General features: G+C 48.8%; 1 protein-coding gene across 1 annotated transcript in view; it reads left to right on the top strand.

Moving 5' to 3' along the window:
- Positions 1-1,301: 1,301 nt before the first annotated feature.
- The window catches only part of LOC139247600 (oxysterols receptor LXR-alpha-like), a 317,920-nt gene continuing 299,146 nt past the window's right edge, over positions 1,302-20,075 (top strand). The window contains exon 1 of the mRNA XM_070871678.1: positions 1,302-1,376. Within this exon, the coding sequence (XP_070727779.1) occupies positions 1,343-1,376 (34 nt within the window). The 5' untranslated portion in view covers positions 1,302-1,342. The remainder of the gene's footprint in view (positions 1,377-20,075) is intronic.

The raw sequence follows: 20,075 nt of genomic DNA, 5'->3' as shown, positions 1-20,075 counted from the left end.
GGGATTAGTTTGGAATTGATCCAGGACTATGGGGAGAGAGCGGGGCAGTGAGATTAGTTTGGGGATTGATACAGTGATATGGGGAGAGAGCGGGGCAGTGGGATTAGTTTGGGGATTGATACAGGGCTATGGGGAGAGAGTGGGGCAGTGAGATTAGTTTGGGATTGATACAGGGCTATGGGGAGAGAGCGGGGCAGTGGGATTAGTTTGGGGATTGATACAGGGCTATGGGGAGAGAGCGGGGCAGTGGGATTAGTTTGGGGATTGATACAGGGCTATGGGGAGAGAGCAGGGCAGTGCGATTAGCTTGGGGCTGATACAGGGTCATGCCAAGAGAGCGGGCCAGTGGGTTTCGTTTAGGATTAATACAGAACTATGGGGAGAGAGCGGGGCAGTGGGATTAGTTTGAGTTTGATACAGGGCGATGGGTAGAGAGCGGGGCAGTGGGATTAGCTTGGAATTGATAGAGGACTATGGGAAGAGAGCGGGGCATTGGAATTAGTTTGGGGATTGATACAGGGCTATGGGGAGAGAGCATGGCAGTGGGATTAATTTGGGATTAATACAGGACTATGTGGAATGTGGGGCAGTGGGATTAATTTGGGATTGTTACAGGACTATGGGGTGAGCGGTTCAGTGGGATTAGTTTGGGGATTGATCCAGGGCTATGGGGAGAGAGCGGGGTAATGGATGCAAATCTTCCAACAAATGGTGCTTGTTGTTGTGTTGGGACCATTCCTTCTGCTCACACAATCTTCTCTCACTGTTTCTCTGTCTCCCTCTGTTTCTCTCTCTGTCTGTCTACCTCTTCTGTCTCTGTCTCTGTCTCTCCTTCTGTCTCTCTGTCTCCTTCTGTTTCTCTTTCTCTCTCTGTCTCTCTCTCTTTCTTTCAATCTCTCTCTCTCTCCTTTCTCTTGCTCGCTGTCTTTCCCACACCCCGTCCCACTCTCTCTGTCCATCTGTCGCTCTCTGTCTGTCTGTCTCTGTCTCTCTCTGTCTCTCATCTTCTCTGTCTGTCTGTCTCTGTCTCTCTCTGTCTCTCTCTGTCTGTCTCTCTCTGTCTCTCGCTCTCTCTGTCTCTGTCTCTCTCTGTCTGTCTCTCTTTGTCTCTCGCTCTCTCTGTCTGTCTCTCTCTGTCTCTCGCTCTCTCTGTCTCTGTCTCTCTCTGTCTGTCTCTCTTTGTCTCTCGCTCTATCTGTCTGTCTCTCTCTGTCTCTCGCTCTCGCTATCTCTCTCTCTCCCTCTATTGGGGCTCGGTGCTGTTTGGGGTCCTGATGTTAACTTTTCTCTGCTTTCTGTTGCAGGTTAGGGAATTGCGTTATGCGCAGGTGTTGTCAGGAAGATGTCCACAGTGTGTGCCACTGATACAGACTATGGTGAGTCATTCTGTTCCCCAATTAGACCCTGGAACCAGGATTTCCAACGCTTTGAACATCAACATATTTATTCGTCTCACAACTTAAAATATTGACACCCTGTTTCACTAACCCTATTTTTCATCCAATTTTCTGCCCTCAATGTCTCATTCAAGCAACCAGACTTTCTGTGTGAACTTTAGGAACATTGGAACAGGAGGAGGCCATTCAGCCCCTCGAGCCTGTTCCGTCATTCCGTCATTCGACCGAACTCCATGTACCTGCCTTTTCCTTAATCCCTTTGGTTAACAAAAAGCTATTATTCTCAGATCTAAAATTAACAATTGATCTCGCATCAATTGCCATTTGCGGAAGAGAGTTCCAAACTTCTACTACCCTTACAGGCAATTTGATCAAGGGGCAGTCAACTTTAACCCTGATCCTCGGGGCCGAAATTCGTTACCTCACCGCCCGCTGCAGCCGACATTCCTCCTGAAGACCCACCCAGTGCCACTTTCGGGGTGGCCTGGAGTGTGCGGGAGGGGAAGGGAGAGCTGCCGGGAAGCACCCGCTGACGTCAGCGGACGGCCGAGTGACGCAGCTGAGCTCCCGCCCGCCGAGCTCCCAGGTTCCTGCGGGCGGGAGTCGGCGGGAGTCGGTGGCAGAACGGGGATGGACCGCTGGCTGGAGGCTGGTCTGTCCCCGACGGTATGTCTGAAGAACCTGAAAAAAAGGTAAGTGAACATTTAAAAACATGTTTCAACAGCGACTTAGCGGCATGGGGTCCCCTGAAGGTCTTCCGATAGTTTAAAATAATTTTTACTGTTGATTTTTTTTCAAGTGGGCCCGACTCCATCCTCGGCGGCACTTTGGCGACAAGCGCCTCTGGCACCGACAATGAGAGCTCACGCCCGCTGCCACCCAGATTGGTGGCGTACATCATCCATTTGCCACCTCCGGCCATGAATATCCTTCCCAAAATACCGTCCAGTATCTCAGCAGCCATCAACGGCACTTTGACACTTGGGCGGGCAGAGGCATTGATCAAAATCGACCCTCAGTCTCACCGGACACACACACGCACGCACACGCACACACACACGCGCACACGCACACACACCCTACTCCTGATAAAATGTCTACAACACAAACTTCTCATGACCAACACCCTGTTCCGCCAGAGGGACAAATACAAGGCATCGTGGCAACACCCTCGCTCCAAACACTGGTACCTGCTGGACGATGTCATCGCTCGAGCCAGGGATCGCAAGGATGTGCGCATCACCCGCGCCATGACAGGAGCTGATGACTGCTGGACGGACCATCGCCTAATCCGATCCATCATCAACATTAACATTGCCCCAAAGCAGAGGGGACAGCAGAAGCTGCTCTGCAAAAAAGTTAATGCCGGGGCACTGAGAGACCCAGCTAAGAGAGCCCTATACAGCCAGCACCTCACAGCTAATCTGGCGTGCCTTGATGACCCTGAGATGCTGAATGTCCACAGCACTTGGTCTGCTCTCCAGGCCTCCATAAACAGTGTCTGTGAAGAGACACTTGGTCACTCAACCAGAAAACACCAGGACTGGTTTGACGAAAACGATAGATCGCAAGTGCAAAGCAATTCTGAGCCTCAAGCAACAACATTACAGACGGCTCAAGGCTCAGGTCCAACAAAAAACCCGGGACCTAAAGAACAGGTGGTGGATGGAGAAAGCACAGGAGACACAACAACTGGCCGACAGCCACGATATGCGAGGATTCTTCGCTACAGTCAAGGCCACCTACGATCCAAACTCCCAAGGCCCCACCCCACTCCTGGCCAAGAACGGGGAAACATTCATCAAGGACACCAAGGCTGTCAGGGCCCGATGGAAGGAGCAGTTTGAAGATCTCCTCAATCGAGACTCTGCCTTTGACTCGAGTGTTCTCGACTCCATCCCGCAGCACACGACCCGCCACCACCTCGGTGAAACTCCAACGTTGCACGAGGTAGGCAAAGCCATAAAACAGCTCAAGAATAACAAGGCTACGGGTGCGGATGGAATCCCTGCTGAGGCGCTAAAGTATGGCAGAGAGGCGCTGTTGTCGCGGATACATGACCTCATCTCTCTCATCTGGAGGGAGGAGAGCATGCTGGGAGATCTCAGAGATGCAGTGATCGTGACCATCTTTAAAAAGGGGACAAGTCCGACTGCGGCAACTACAGGGGAATCTCCCTGCTATCAGCCACTGGGAAAGTTGTCGCTAGAGTTCTCCTCAATCGTCTTCTCCCTGTGGCCGAGGAGCTCCTCCCAGAATCATAGTGCGGATTTTGTCCCCTACGGGGCACAACAGACATGATCTTTGCAGCGCGACAGCTGCAGGAAAAATGTAGGGAACAGCACCAGGCCTTATACATGGCCTTCTTCGATCTTACAAAGGCCTTTGACACTGTCAACCGTGAGGGTCTATGGAGTGTCCTCCTCCGTTTCGGATGCCCCCAAAAGTTTGTCACCATACTTCGCCTGCTCCACGATGACATGCAGGCCGTGATCCTTACCAACAGGTCCAATACCGACCCAATCCACGTCCGGACCGGGGTCAAACAGGGCTGCGTCATCACTCCAACCCTCTTCTCAATCTTCATCGCCGCCATGCTCCACTTCACTGTCAACAAGCTCCCCGCTGGAGTGGAAGTAAATAACAGAACCAGTGGGAAGCTGTTTAACTTACGCCGCCTCCAGGCCAGGTCCAAGACCTCTCCAACCTGTTGTTGAGCTGCAGTATGCGGACGACGCCTGCGTCTGTGCACATTCTGAGGCTGAACTCCAGGATATAGTCAATGTATTCACTGAGGCATCTGAAAGCATGGGCCTTACACTTAACATCCGTAAGACAAAGGCCCTTCACCAGTCTGTCCCTGCCCCACAGCACCAATCATCAAGATCCACGGCGCGGCCCTCGACAACGTGGACCATTTCCCATATCTCGGGAGACTCTTATCAACAAAGGCAGACATTGATGCGGAGATTCAACATCGCCTCCAGTGTGTCAGTGCAGCCTTCGGCCTCCTGAGAAAAAGAGTGTTTGAAGACCAGGCCCTCAAATCTACCACCAAGCTCATGGTCTACAGAGATGTAGTAATACCCGCCCTCCTGTATGGGTCTGAGGCATGGACTATATACAGAAGGCACCTCAAGTCGCTGGAGATATATCACCAACAATGGCTCCGTAAGATCCTGCAAATCCCCTTGGAGGGCAGGCGCACCACATCAGTGTCCTCGTCTAGGCTAACATCCCCAGTATTGAAGCACTGACCACACTCGATCAGCTTCGCTGGGCAGGCCACATAGTTCGCATGCCAGATACGAGACTCCCTAAGCAAATGCTTTATGCGGAGCTCCTTCATGGTAAATGAGCCAAAGGAAGGCAGCGGAAATGTTACAAGGACACCCTCAAAGCCTCCCTGGTAAAGTGTGACATTACCCCTGACACCTGGGAGACCCTGGCCACAGACCGCCCGAGGTGGAGAAAGTGCATCCGGGAGGGCGATCCCTTCCCTCGACGAATGTCTGTCCCACCTGTGACAGGGTCTCGTATCGGACTGTTCAGCCATCAAAGAACTCACTTTGGGAGTGGAAGCAAGTCCTCCTCGATTCCGAGGGACTGCCTCTGATGACACTCACACACACTCACTCACACACACACCCGAACACACACACACACACTCACACACACACACACACACTCACTCTCACACTCACACACACAGACACACTCACACACACACACACACACACACACACACACACCCGAACACACACACACTCACACACACACACTCACTCACACACACACACACACCCAAACACACACACACTCACACACACACACTCACTCTCACACACACACACACACCCAAACACACACACACTCACACACACACACTCACTCTCACACACTCACACACACACACTCACTCTCACACACACACACACACACACACACCCGAACATACACACACTCAAACACACTCACTCACTCTCACACTCGCACTCACACACACAGACACACTCACACACACTCACACACACACACTCACTCTCACACTCACACTCATGCACACAGACACACTCACACACACTCACACACACACACACACTCACACACACACACACACACTCACACACACACACTCACACTCACACACTCACACTCCCAGACGCACTCACACACACTCACTCACTCTCACACTCGCACTCACACACACAGACACACTCACACACACTCACACACACACACTCACTCTCACACTCACACTCACGCACACAGACACACTCACACACACTCACACACACACACACACACTCACACACTCACACTCACACACACACACTCACACACACACACTCACTCTCACACACACACACACACACCCGAACACACACACACTCACACACACTCACTCACTCTCACACTCGCACTCACACAAACAGACATACTCACACACACTCACACACACACACTCACTCTCACACTCACACTCACACACACTCACACACTCACACACTCACAGGCACAGACACACTCACTCTCACATTAACACCCACACATACACACTCACACACACACCAGACATGCTCACACTCTCACACACACACACACACTCACACTCACACTCTCACACACACACACACACACACACACACCCGAGCACACACACACACAAATACCCAGACACACACACACACACTCGCATAAGAATATAAGAATTAGGAGCAGGAGCAGGCCATTCGGCCCCTCGAGCCTGCTCCACCATTCAATAAGATCATGGCTGATCTTCTGCCTCACTCCCACTTTCCTGCACTATCCCTATATCCCTTGAATCCCTTAGTATTCAAAAATCTATCGATCTCTGTCTTGAATATACGTAAAGACTGAGCATCCACAACCCTCTGGGGCCAAGAATTCCAAAGATTCACCACCCTCCGAGTGAAGAAATTTCAGTCCAAAATGGTCGACTCCTTATCCTGAGACTGTGACCCTGGTTCTAGACTCCCCAGCCCGGGGGAAACATCCTCCCTGCATCTACACTGTCAAGCCCTGTAAGAATTTTGTATGTTTCAATGAGATCACCTCTCATTCTTCTAAACTCTAGAGAATATCGGCCTAGTCTACTCAATCTCTCCTCATAGGACAATCCCCCCATCCCAGGAATCAGTCTGGTGAACCTTCATTGCACTCCCTCTATGACAAGTATATCCTTCCTTAGGTAAGGAGACCAAAACTGTACACAATACTCCAGGTGTGGTCTCACCAGGGCCCTATATAATTTCAGTAAGACATCTTTACTCTTATACTCAAATCCTTTTGTAATAAAGGCCAACATACCATTTGCGTTCTTAATTGCTTGCTATACCTGCATGTTAACTTTCAGTGATTGGTGTACAAGATCACCCAGGTCCCTCTGAACACCAACATTTACCAATCTCTCACCGTTTAAAAAATACTCTGCTTTTCTATTTTTCCTACCAAAGTGGATAACTTCACATTTCCCCACATTATATTCCATTTGTAGTTTACCCACACAAACTCACAAACGCATACAGACACACATACACACACACAGACATACACACACTCGAACTCACACACACCCAAACTCTCACACACCCAAACTCTCACACACCCGAACTCACACATACATACATTCATAGTCACACAGACACACAGACAGACAGACACACTCACACACACACACACACACACAGACATACACACACTCGAACTCATACACACCCAAACTCTCACACACCCAAACTCTCACACACCCGAACTCACACATACATACATTCATAGTCACACAGGCAGACACACACACACACACACACACACACACACACACACATACACACACTCGAACTCACACACACCCAAACTCTCACACACCCGAACTCACACATACATACATTCATAGTCACACAGACAGACAGACACACACACACAGACATTCTCGAAACAACGCATCGATAATGGTGCCTCTGCTCTCCCAAGCTTGTGGGATGAGCAGCTTGTCTGACTTGAGCACATATTGGGACACTCTTTGGTACGTCCCTTTAGTCCCGTGAACACAGCCTGCTGCTTTGTTTAACTTATTTGATACATGTTCAATCGTTTGGGGCTCGCCCGCTACTTTTGCTTGCTGCACAACACTCCCGACCCCGTGCGGTGACATCTCACTTGCTATGAATACTTTGTCAGATACATATACAACTGGTTGGGGTTCGCCCGCTACTTTGGTTTGTTGTAAGGTGTCCCCAACGCCATACAATGGTACATCATTGGCCGCGAAAGAGCGCTCACATGGGTTACATAGTGCACACAACTTATTGGAATGTAGTGGGTTCCTGGCCTTCACTGCGGCCACCCCTTTACCTTTGCTCCAAACCCAGTCGTCTTCCTTGCTGGGCAACACATTCCTCCGTTCCGTTGCGGCGACTTTCGTGGTCTGGACGCTCTCTCGTCCCGTGGTCTGGACACTCTCTTGTCCCGTGGTCTGGACGCTCTCTCGTCCCGTGGTCTGGACGCTCTCTTGTCCCGTGGTCTGGACGCTCTCTCGTCCCGTGGTCTGGACGCCTTCTCGCCCCGTGGTCTGGACGCCCTCTCGTCCCGTGGTCTGGACGCTCTCTCGTCCCGTGGTCTGGACACTCTCTCGTCCCGTGGTCTGGACGCTCTCTCGTCCCGTGGTCTGGACGTTCTCTTGTCCCGTGGTCTGGACGCTCTCTCGCCCCGTGGTCTGGACGCCCTCTCGCCCCGTGGTCTGGACGCCCTCTCGTCCCGTGGTCTGGACGCTCTCTGGTCCCGTGGTCTGGACGCTCTCTGGTCCCGTGGTCTGGACACTCTCTCGCCCCGTGGTCTGGACGCCCTCTCGTCCCGTGGTCTGGACGCTCTCTCGTCCCGTGGTCTGGACGCCTTCTCGCCCTGTGGTCTGGACACTCTCTCGTCCCGTGGTCTGGACGCTCTCTTGTCCCGTGGTCTGGACGCCTTCTCGCCCCGTGATCTGGACACTCTCTCGTCCCGTGGTCTGGACGCTCTCTTGTCCCGTGGTCTGGACGCTCTCTCGTCCCGTGGTCTGGACGCCCTCTCGTCCCGTGGTCTGGACGCCTTCTCGTCCTGTAGTCTGGACACTCTCTCGTCCCGTGGTCTGGACGCCCTCTCATCCCGTGGTCTGGACACTCTCTCGTCCCGTGGCCTGGACACTCTCTCGTCCAGTGGTTTGGACGCTCTCTCATCCCCGGTCTGGATGCCTTCTCGCCCCGTGGTCTGGACGCCCTCTCCGTGATGCCGACTGCCGTGATCTTCCTCCCCAGGTATTTTGCCTCTGGCATTGGGAAGACGCATTCGGATCATTTCGGCCAGAGTCCCACCCTGCATGGTCAACCTGGAGCCTTTTCAATTGTCACAAAGAGGTCGTCGGCTTCGGGTGGTGGGTACCTCGCCTGTACCGCTGCTCGGTTGATCGTCACCTCCTCGTGGTTGTGATGAGCGGCCTGTGCATCGGGGATCTGCAAATGGATCTGCACTTCGATGCCTGGTTCAGCTGGAAGTGGGGGTTTGATCGGCCTTTGGGAAAAGGAGGCCTCGTTCACCGGCGAGGGTACGCAGAGGTCTTCCCAGTTCCACCGAATTGTCCCGATCCACCTCCTGCCAAGCAGCATTGGCCCATTACCTGAAACAATCCACAGTGGTAAATCGTGCACTGCTCCCTTATGGAGTATACCCTTATGTTCGCACTGCCAATAACTGGTATCAGTTCCTTGGTGTAGGTGTGCAGCTTTGCCTGAAGCGGGATCAGCTTGGGTGGCTGTGCTTTGTCGCTCCACAGCCTCTCGAAAGCCTTCTGGCTCATAACTGACTGACTTGCCCCCGTGTCTAGTTCCATGGAGACTGGAGTGCTATTAAGTTCAACTTTTAACATTATCGGAGGGCTTTTGGTGGTGAAGGTGTGTATCCCATATACTTCCTCCATCCTCAGGTTCGGTTGCCTCTCCTGCTTGTTCAGCATGATCCGCGCTGGATTGGTTGTCCTCTGCTGACTCTGCCACGTGGTGAGTCAGAGATCATTTGCACATTCGCTGGAGGTGCCCCATTGTTCCACAGCCCTTGCACACATAGTGCTTGAATCGACATTGATGGGCCCTATGGCTGTCCCCGCAACGCCAACATGGTGTTAATGGATACGTATTCACGCCCCACAGCGGCCTCTGAGTCACTCTAGGCCTAGGCCTGGCCTCTGCAATCGGGTGGGTCCTGCTCTGTACAGTTCTGCCTGCTGCAAACATTATTTCATGCACAGTACTTGCCGGTGAGCCTCGATGCTGTAAAGATATCTGTTTTGTGTTGTCACTGGTGGATATGAAAGCTTGGGATATTGTGATGGCCTTGCTCAGATCGAGGGATTCGGCAGACAGCAGTTTGCGAAGGATGACCTCGTGGCCAATTCCAAGCACGAAAAAGTCCCACAACATTTCCCCCAAAGATCCGGCAAATTCACACTGTCCCGCAAGACGTTTTAGGTCGGCGACAAAACTCGCCACGTTCTGGCCCTCGGAGCAATGGTGCGTGTAAAAGTGATACCTGGCCATTAGGATGCTCTCCTTTGACTTGAGATGTTCCTTAGCCAGAGTAAGATTTGTCTGTTATTTTGATCGGTGCCAGCTAATTTTTTAGGAGGCTATATACCGATGACCCATATACGGTGAGGAGAATCGCCCTACACTTAGCCGCCGTCTCAGTCTTGTCCAATTTGTTGGCCACAAAGTATTGGTCGAGGTGCTCAACGAAGACTTCCCAATCATCACCCTCAGCAAATCTCTCAAGAATACCAATGGCAGCCATTACCGTGTGAAAGTTCATGATCCGTTACTCGTCGCCAATTTGTTATGGTCAGAATAGCTCCACAGGACTGTATTGTAAGCTCAAACTGTTGTGACCTTGGTCTCTTTATTCAGACTCCAGAGTGGGGAAGCAGCATGGTGAATCACCTTTTATATCTGCTTGCCCCAGGGTGCACAGGTGACCCTTAGATCTCCCACAGGTGTGCCCTCTACTGACAAGTCTTACATTTGGGTAAGGTCTACATATATACATAACACATGCACACACTGTAAACCTATCTTAGACCATCCTGTATTCTCTTAGTCTGACCCCACCTAATACCACACTATTTATTGCATTAGTGTTAGCCAACTCTCCAAATCTTTTGTGCCCTGTGTTTCTCCTTTCTAATGTTACATCTTGGTGCCCATCCCCCTGCCAAATTAGTTTAAACCCTCTCCAAAAGTACTCGCAAACCCCTCCCGCTCTGCGAGGATATTGGTTCTGGCGCTGTTGAGGTGCAACCTGCCCGGCCTGTACAGGTACCACCTCCCCCAGAAGCGGTCCCAATGTCCCAGGAATCTAAAGCCCTCCCGCCCGCACCATCTCTCCAGCCACGAATCCATCTGCTCTATCCTCCTGTTTCTGTACCCACTCGCGCATGGCACCGGGGTAAACAGGAGATTACTACCTTTGAGGTCCTGCTTTTTAGCTCCCTAAACTCTGCCTGCAGGACCTCATCTCTCTTTCTACCTACGTCATTGGTCCTGATATGGACTATGACCTCTGGCTGTTCACCCTCCTCCCTCAGAATGTTTTGCAGGCACTCAGTGACATCCTTGACCCTGGCACCAGAGAGGCAACATACCATCCTGGAGTCACGTCTGCAGCCGTAGAAACATCTGTCTGCTCCCTTGACTATCGAATCCCCTACCACTATTGCTTTCTCCGTCTTCTTCACCCCCCTCCCCGCCGTGCAGCTGAGCCACCGTGGTGCCGTGGATGTGGCTCTGGCTGCATTCCCCAGAGGCACCATCGCCCTCACCAGCACTCAGAACAGATTACTGGTTGGAGAGCGAGATGGACTCAGGGGACTCCTGCTCTACCTGCCTAGTCCTCCCCTTCTGTCTGGCGGTTACCCGCTCCCTCTCTGCCTGCACACTCCTTAGCTGTGGTCACTTCACATAGCTCTCAGCCTCGCAGATACACCGCAGTGATGCCAGCTGCTGTTCAAGCTCCAAAACCCGGAGCCCGAGCTCCTCCAGCTATCGACACTTCCTGCACATGTGGTTGTCCAGGACACAGGAAGCATCCTGGACTTCCCACATGGCACAGGATGTGCATTCCACGGGACCGAGCCACCCTGCCATGCCTTTATGTATTCGACTATTAATAAGCTTCTTTTTTTAAGAAACTTAGCAGATATAACTTAATACTTAAAAAAAAAATCACCAACTACTCACCAATCAGTTCCTTCCCTTGCATTGACATCACTTACCTCACTCGCGCTCCCTCCGGGCTCTTGGGCCGACCTTTATCTGCGGCCGCTCCTCTCGCTGTCCCGCAGATCCGCTCTCATGTCTATTAACGTACAGACCTTGGGCTCTGTGGTTCCACTCCTCCTTTTCAGTCAGACATCTCCTCCTCGCCACCAAATTCCTCACACACACAAAGATACACACACACACACACATATACACATACACACACACACACACACACACTCACACACTCACACACACTCACACACACTCACACACACACACACTCACACACACTCACACCCACACACACACACATAGTCACATTCACACTTTCACACTGACACAAACCTATACAAAGACAGGCACACACACTCATAGAGACACACATAGACACATACACACTGACACAAACATATACACAGACAGACACACACAAACACACATGGATTCACACAACATTATGGTAGAGGTCAGGCAACAGGATCCCCGGCTGATGGTTCCCCACTCCGTGATCCGGGAGGGGTGTTGGGGTTGCTGAGTCTGATTTGCAGTGCACCACACCTGATGTCAAACCTGAACTCAGCACACACCTGGGATTGAAGCTGGATCACCCCGGTACAGTCCTCATCTTCACTCCCTCAAGTCCAAGGGACGCAGACTTGAATGGATATGGTAGACAACTGGTTTAGCCATTCACTGCCAGATCTGGCTGGTCCACAGAAAGCATTATCGGGTCCTACTCTTGTCTGCCAAAACTGTTCACTATTCCAGGAGCGCTCTGGAATGCAAAGATATCACCCACCCCCCCGGCTTCTATTCCCCACTGCTAACCGTCTCCTTAAATCCCTCCCCCGTCTCCACCACACTCACCTCCAACAACAAGTGCGAGGAGCTCATGGACTTCTTCGTCTGTAAGATCTGTTCAGCTGCCTCTGCCCCTTCCCTTCCTTCCCCGAGCCCACCGGGCCGAACTCCCTCTGAGGTCCCCCCTGTCCTGGCCCTAACCTTGCATCTCTCTCCAGTTTCTCTCCGATCTCCTCTCTTGACCTCTCCGAGCTTATCCTGTCCATCAGACCCACTTCCTGCTCCCTTGACCCTATTCCCACTAAACTGCTGACCACCCAACTTCCTTTTCAGGCTCCCATGTTAGCCGACATTGTTAACGGTTCTCTCTCCTCAGGTACTGTCCCTCTCTCCTTCAAACCTGTCGTCATCACCCCTCTCCTCAAAAAATCAACCCTTGACCCCTCCGTCCTTGCAAGCTATCGCCCCATCTCCAACCTCCCTTTCCTCTCCAAAGTCCTTGACCGTGTTGTCGCCTCCCAAGTCCGTGCCCATCTTTCCCACAATTCCATGTTTGAATCCCTCCAATCCGATTTCCGTCCCTGCCACAGTATCGAAACGGTTCTCATCAAAGTCACAAATAACATCCTGTGTGAGTGTGACACAGGTAAACTATCCCTCCTCGTCCTTCTCGACCTGTCTGCAGCCTCTGACACGGCTGACCACTCCATCCTCCTCCAACACCTCTCCACCATCGTCCAGCTGGGTGGGACTGCACTCGCCTGGTTCCATTCTTATCCATCTAATCGTAGCTAGAGAATCTCCTGCAACGGCTTCTCTTCCCACTCCCCCATCGTTACCTCTGGTGTCCCCCAAGGATCTATCCTTGGCCCCTCCGATTTCTCATCTACATGTTGTCCCTTGGCGACATTATCCAGAAACACATCGTCAGTTTCCACATGTACACTGATAACACCCAGCTCTACCTCACCCCCACTTCTCTCAACCCCTCCATGGTCTCTAAACTGTCAGACTGCTTGTCCCACATACAGTACTGGATGAGCAGAAATATTCTCCAATTAAATATTGGGAAGACCGAAGCCACAGCTTTCAGTTCCTGCCACAAACTCTGTTCCCTAGACACTGACTCTATCCCTCTCCCCAACTCCTGTCTGAGGCTGAACCACTCTGTTTGCAACCTAGGTGTCATATTTGACCCTGAAATGAGCTCCTGGCCACATATCCGCAGCATAACTAAAACCGTCTATTTCCACCTCCGTAACATCACCCATCTCTGCCCCTGCCTCAGCTCATCTGCTGCTGAAACCCTCATCCGTGCCTTTGTTACCTCCGGACTTGACTATTCCAGCGCACTCCTGGCTGGCCTCCCACATTCTACCCGACATAAACTAGAGGTGATCCAAAACTCAGCAGCCCGTGTCCTAACTCCCACCAAGTTCCGCTCACCCATCACCCCCTGTGCTCGCTGACCTACATTGGCTCCTGGTTCAGCAACGCCTCGATTTCAAAATTCTCATCCTTGTTTACAAATCCCTCCATGGCCTCGCCCCTCCCTATCTCTGTAATCTCCTCCAGCCCCACAAACCCCGAGATGTCTGCGTTCCTTTAATTCTGCCCTCCATCTCTGATTATAATCACTCTACCATCGGAGGTCTGCCTTCAGCTGCCTGGGCCCCAAGCTCTGGAACTTCCTCCCTAAACCCCTCCGCCTTGCTACCTCTCTTCCTCCTTTAAAATGCTCCTTAAAACCTACCTCTTTCTGCCACAATTTCTTCTTATGTGACTCGGTGTCAAATGTATTTGTTTTGTCTTACAACGCTGCTGTGAAGCACCTTGGGACGTTTTACTACGTTAAAGGCGCTATATAAATACAAGTTGTTGTTGTTTTATATATTTTTTAATAATATGGCGACCAGAACTGTACGCAGTACTCCAAGTGTGGTCTAACCAAAGTTCAATACAAGTTTAGCTTAACGTCCCTACTTTTTAATTCTATCCCTGTAGAAATAAACCCTGGTGCTTGGTTAGCTTTTGTTATGGCCTTGTTAACCGGTGTCGCAACATTTAGTGATTGGTGTATTTGTATTCTGAGATCCCTTTGTTCCTCTACCCCACCCAGACTCACCCTCCAAGTAATAAGTGACCAAAATATAATACCTCACATTTATCTGTGTTGAACATCATTTGCCAATTATATGCCCATCTACAAGTTTATTCATGTCCTCCTTTAATGTGTTGCAGCCCTCCTCAGTATCGACTATCCAGCAGTTTGGTGTCATCCGCAAATTTAGAGATTGTGTTTTTGATTCCAAAGTCTAAATTGTTAAAGTAAATAGTGAACAACAGTAGTCCCAGCACTGATCCTTGAGGAACACCATTACCCACCTTCTGCCACTGTGAATAGCTGCCCTTTATCCCGACTCTCTGCTTTCTGTTTTGAAGCCAGCTCGCGATCCATTCTGTTACTTGTCCCCTGATCTTGTTCATCAGTCTATTGTGGAGAACCTTATCGAAGGCCTTTTGAAAACCTAGATAAATTACATCTACTGCATTACCCTTGTCTACTCTCTCTGTTACCTCGTCAAAAAACTCAATTAGTTTGGTCAAGCAAGACTTTCCCCTTTGAAATCCATACTGACTTCATTATTATATTTTTGGTTTCTAGATGTTCTTCTATTTTCTCCTTTAGTAGGGATTCCATTATTTTCCCTACCCCCGATGTTAAGCTGACTTATCTATAATTCCCTGGACATGGGGTATGGCGGGAAAGCAGGAATGGGGTACTGAAGTTGCATGTTCATCCATGAACTCATTGAATGGCGGTGCAGGCTAGAAGGGCCGAATGGCCTACTCCTGCACCTATTTTCTATGTTTCTATGTTTCTATGTTCTATCCCCCTTCTTAATTATAGGTATTACGTTAGCTATCCACCAGTCCTCTGGCACTACACCTTTTTCTAATGAATTATTAAATATGTGTAGTAATGCCTCTGCTATCCCTTCCCTCAATGTGTGGATGTAATCAGGGTTTTCTTCCTCTTTGAGTTTGCTTGAGTTTATTTAATATATCCCCTTTATTTATTTTAAATGCACTTATCTCATTACTAATCTCATCATCCAATGTCATGATCACCTGTTCTATCTCCCTGGTAAATACTGAAGCAAAATAATGATTTAATATCCTGCCATCTCTCTATCGTTACCTGTGGTATTCTCCTGTCGATCCCTTTAAGGCCCTATTCCCATCCCAACCTCCCTGTTTTAAGTTATGTGCCTATAAATTATTTCACTATTTTGTTTTAAGTTCCTTGATAATTTAATTTTGGTGTTGTGGGCAATATTTATCACTTATCAATAAAACTGATTATCTGGTCATTTATTGCATTGCTGTTTGTATGATTTGCTGTGCGCAAATTCCCTGCACGGTTTGTCTACATTATAACAGTGACTGCACTTCGTACAGAAATAAACAAAAGGCCTAGTATTGAGGGACTGGGGCAAACTACACTGATTTGCAAAAGTTATCTTTGTGCCTACATAACGACAGACTCTACACTTCAAAAGTAATTCATTGGCAGTGCATGGCAGTGGGATTTTTCTGAGAAACGTGATATACGAATGCAAGTTAGAATCATAGAATCAAACGGCCATCGTGCCCGTGCTGGCTCTGTGGTGGAGCTGTGCAATCAGGGCCTGGCTCTGTGGTGGAGCTGTGCAATCAAGGCCTAGCCCTGTGGTGGAGCTGTGCAATCGGGGTCTGGTCCTGTGGTGGAGCTGGGCAATCAAAGCCTGGCCCTGTGGTGGAGCTGTGCAATCAGTGCCTGGCCCTGTGGTGGAAAATGTCTGTAAGCTTGTAATGTTTGTAGCGCCACACTGTGGATGTGGACATATTGTGTACTGCAAGTGTAGGGTTAATAATAAACAGAACCAGGCAGATTCCGGAGGCTTCCGAGAGAGCTGCCTGCCATGTTAGGAGCTGTGTGTGCTGTGCTGTGTGAGTATATCTCTTTTGGCAGCAAGATGGGATTTTTTTTGGATGATTTAAAGCTTAAATTTTGTTGATGAAGGATTCAGCCAGCCGACAGAGGGACTTTGGAAATTTCTGTCTTTGGAAAAAGCTACAAAAATCCGAGGTAAAATACAGCACACGGTGTGAACAGCTAGAGATTAAAATGGCAGGTGTAATGGAACACTTGGGGGAATGTAGACATGACCGGGAACATTTACAAACGTATGTGGATCAGCTAGAAATGTATTTCACTGCAAATAATATAATCGAAGTTCCAGACAATGCAGTCCAGAACCGGGCTGTGTTGGAACGTAAGAGAGCGATCTTCTTATCGGAGGCGTGTCCGGCATTGTATGAAACATTGGTAAATCTGCTTGTGCCTGACGAGCCAAAGGACACACTGCTTAAAGAGATTTTAATGAAACTGGAGCAGCACTATAACCCCAAACCATTAGAAATTGCTGAAAGCTATCGTTTTGGGATTTGGAATCAAAAGACTGATGAATGTATCAGTGATTACATCATAGCATTAAAAAAGCTATCACTGCACTGTAATTTTGGAAACTTTCAAAACCGAGCATTATGGGATCATTTTGTTTGTGGAGTGAAAAATGATGCGATCAGAAGGAAGTTATTGACGACGGATGACTTGACTTTTGAGATTGCTTGTTAGACAGTGAGGTCGATGGGCATAGCCGAACAATATTCCCGAGAATTAAATAATAATTACGGTCGTCAGTCAACCGAGGTAAATCACCTGCATGTTCAAAATAAAAGACGGTGGGAGGCCAAAGTCTCAGAAACTGGAAATTCTAACAGAGCGTCGAAGTCGTGCTATAGGTGCCTGGGACAACACATTGCTCAAAGTTGTCCATACGTGAAGGCAGAGTGTTTATTCTGCAGAAAGACTGGGCATCTTGTGAAGGCATACCGACTGAAGGGTAAATCAGTTTTTAAAGCTATGAGTCTAGCGTTCAAAGCTATGAGTAGAAATCCCAAGAGACTACATAGCATGGAAGAACAACAACAGGACAAGGAGATGTTAGAGTTACACGTCATCAGGAGCACGAGATTAACGGACAGCGATTCGAAAGGCATCAAAATCCACATAGATGTTGCGGGATTCAAGATACCAATGGAAATTGACATGGGTGCATCCATGAGTGTAGTACCGGAGTCACTGTACCTCGACAAATTGCGTGATTTCCAACTGGAGAAATCCAAGATAGAGCTGCGAGGCTACTCGGGAGAGAAAATTCCTGTTGTAGGTCGTATCACCGTACCGGTGAAATATAAAGATCAATTTCAGAACTTGCCTCTAATAGTAGTGAAAGGAGACAAGTCTGCCTTACTAGGAAGAAATTGGTTGAGCTCACTGAAGCTGGATTGGAGTAAGATTTTCTGTGTGGAAGCGAGATTTTCATCAACGGATGAGGTTATCAAAAAGTATCCGAAGGTGTTCTGCGAATTGGGCAGTCCGATCCAAGGCTTTAAGGTGAGTGTCAGGGTCCAGAAGGACACTAGATCGGTTTACTACAAGCCACGTTCCGTACCAAATGCACTCAAGGAGAAAGTTGAGCAAGAACTCAAAAGACTAGAGACTGAGAACATTATTTGTAAGATAGATCGATGTAATTGGGCTACACCCATTGTTGTTGTACCTAAGTCCGATGGTAAGGTAAGATTGTGTGGTGATTATAAAGTAACCGTAAACCAGGTTCCAGAGGGTAATGTCCCCAATACATTGCTGAATATAGAAGATTTATTCACAACACTGACAGGTGGTCAGATCTTCTCAAAACTGGATCTTACGAAAATGCCTACTTACAGCTTGAACTAGATGAGGAGTCCAAGTCATGTTTGACTATAAATACTCATCTTGGCCTATATCAATTTAATAGGCTACCGTTTGGAGTGTCTTCCGCCCCTGCCATATTCCAAGAGGTGATGAATCAGATTTTGCAAGGTATTGAAGGGGTAGTATGTTATTTGAATGACATACTCATTTCAGCACCAAACAGGAAATTTCATAATAACATATTGAATGAAGTCCTCAAATGGCTAGAGAAGCACAGAGTACAAGTTTCTGCTCGTAAGTGTGAGTTATTTAAAAACTCAGTGGAGTACTTAGGGCACAGAGTAGACAAAGATGGTATACATTCAACCATGGAAAAATTGGATGCAATTAGAAATGCACCCACTCCCAGGAATGTCACTGAACTTCGTTCATTCTTGGGGTTTTTGAACTATTATGGGAAGTTCCTACCAAATTTGGCTACAGTATTACATCCACTGAATGAACTTATGAAAAAACAGGTCCATTGGAAGTGGTCAAAAGAATGCGATACAGCATTCAAGGAGTGTAAAAGCAAATTGGTAGAGAGCACCATGTTAGTTCACTAAGACATATCTAAGGAGATTAAGCTAGCATGTGATGCCTCTCCGTATGGAGTTGGGGCAGTGATCTCTTATATATCACATAGTGGGGAGGAGAGACCAATTGCTTTTGCTTCATGCACTCTCAGTGCCAGTGAGCGTAATTATGCGCAAATTGAAAGGGAAGCTTTGGCATTAATTTTTGGGGTCAAGAAGTTTCACAAATACTTGTATAGTCGTAAGTTTACCATCGTTACAGACCATAAGCCCCTAACAGCAATCCTCCATCCAAAGTCCCCAGTTCCAACATTAGCTGCAGCCAGAATGCAGAGATGGGCTTTGATTTTTGTCAGCATTTACATATGATATTGAATACAGATGATCAGCTGATCATAGTAATGCTGATGCAATGTCTAGATTGCCTTCCCCATCACAAGTTACACCCGATAGGGAAGAAGTGTTTTATTTTTCATTCATTGATGAACTGCCAGTCACAGCTGAAGAGATTGGTAGAGCAACTAAACATGACCCAGTGATGTCAAAGGTGTATGAGTATATTGCGAATGGCTGGCCAAACCAGGTAACAGATAAAGATATACATCCATTCTTCATTCGTAGGAATGAATTATCAGTCGATAAAGATTGTATCATGTGGCGTGCAAGAGTCATTATACCAAATAAATTCAGGTCTAAATTATTAGGAGACCTCCATGACCAGCACCTGGGAATGTGCTTGACCAAGAGTTTTGCAGACAGTTATTTATGGTGGCCAGGTCTTGATAAAGATATAGAGTACATCGTGAGTCAGTGTACGACATGTCAATCGGTAAGCAAGCAACCACCACCAGTACCATTACAGCCATGGAAATGGCCTCCCAGGGTGTGGCAAAGGCTACATATTGATTTTGTTGAGTTAGAAGGACCACAATTTCATTCAGAAGAATTTGCACAATTCACCAGCAAAAATGGTGTGAAATATACCAAGGTTCCACCATAGCATCTGCTTCGAATGGTGCAGCAGAGCGCACTGTACAACGTGCCCTCATAAAACAAATGTTAGATCCAAATTCAAGGAAATGACTGTTGTCATTAGATCACAAATTGGCAAATTTTTTGATTACGTATTGAAATACTCCTCATACAACTACTGGTAGAACACCAGCAGAGTTGATTCTCAAATGACAGCCAC

Source organism: Pristiophorus japonicus, unplaced genomic scaffold (assembly GCF_044704955.1).
Source record: "Pristiophorus japonicus isolate sPriJap1 unplaced genomic scaffold, sPriJap1.hap1 HAP1_SCAFFOLD_274, whole genome shotgun sequence".
Lineage (NCBI taxonomy): Eukaryota > Metazoa > Chordata > Chondrichthyes > Pristiophoridae > Pristiophorus > Pristiophorus japonicus.
This window is presented reverse-complemented; position numbering and strand designations above follow the sequence as displayed.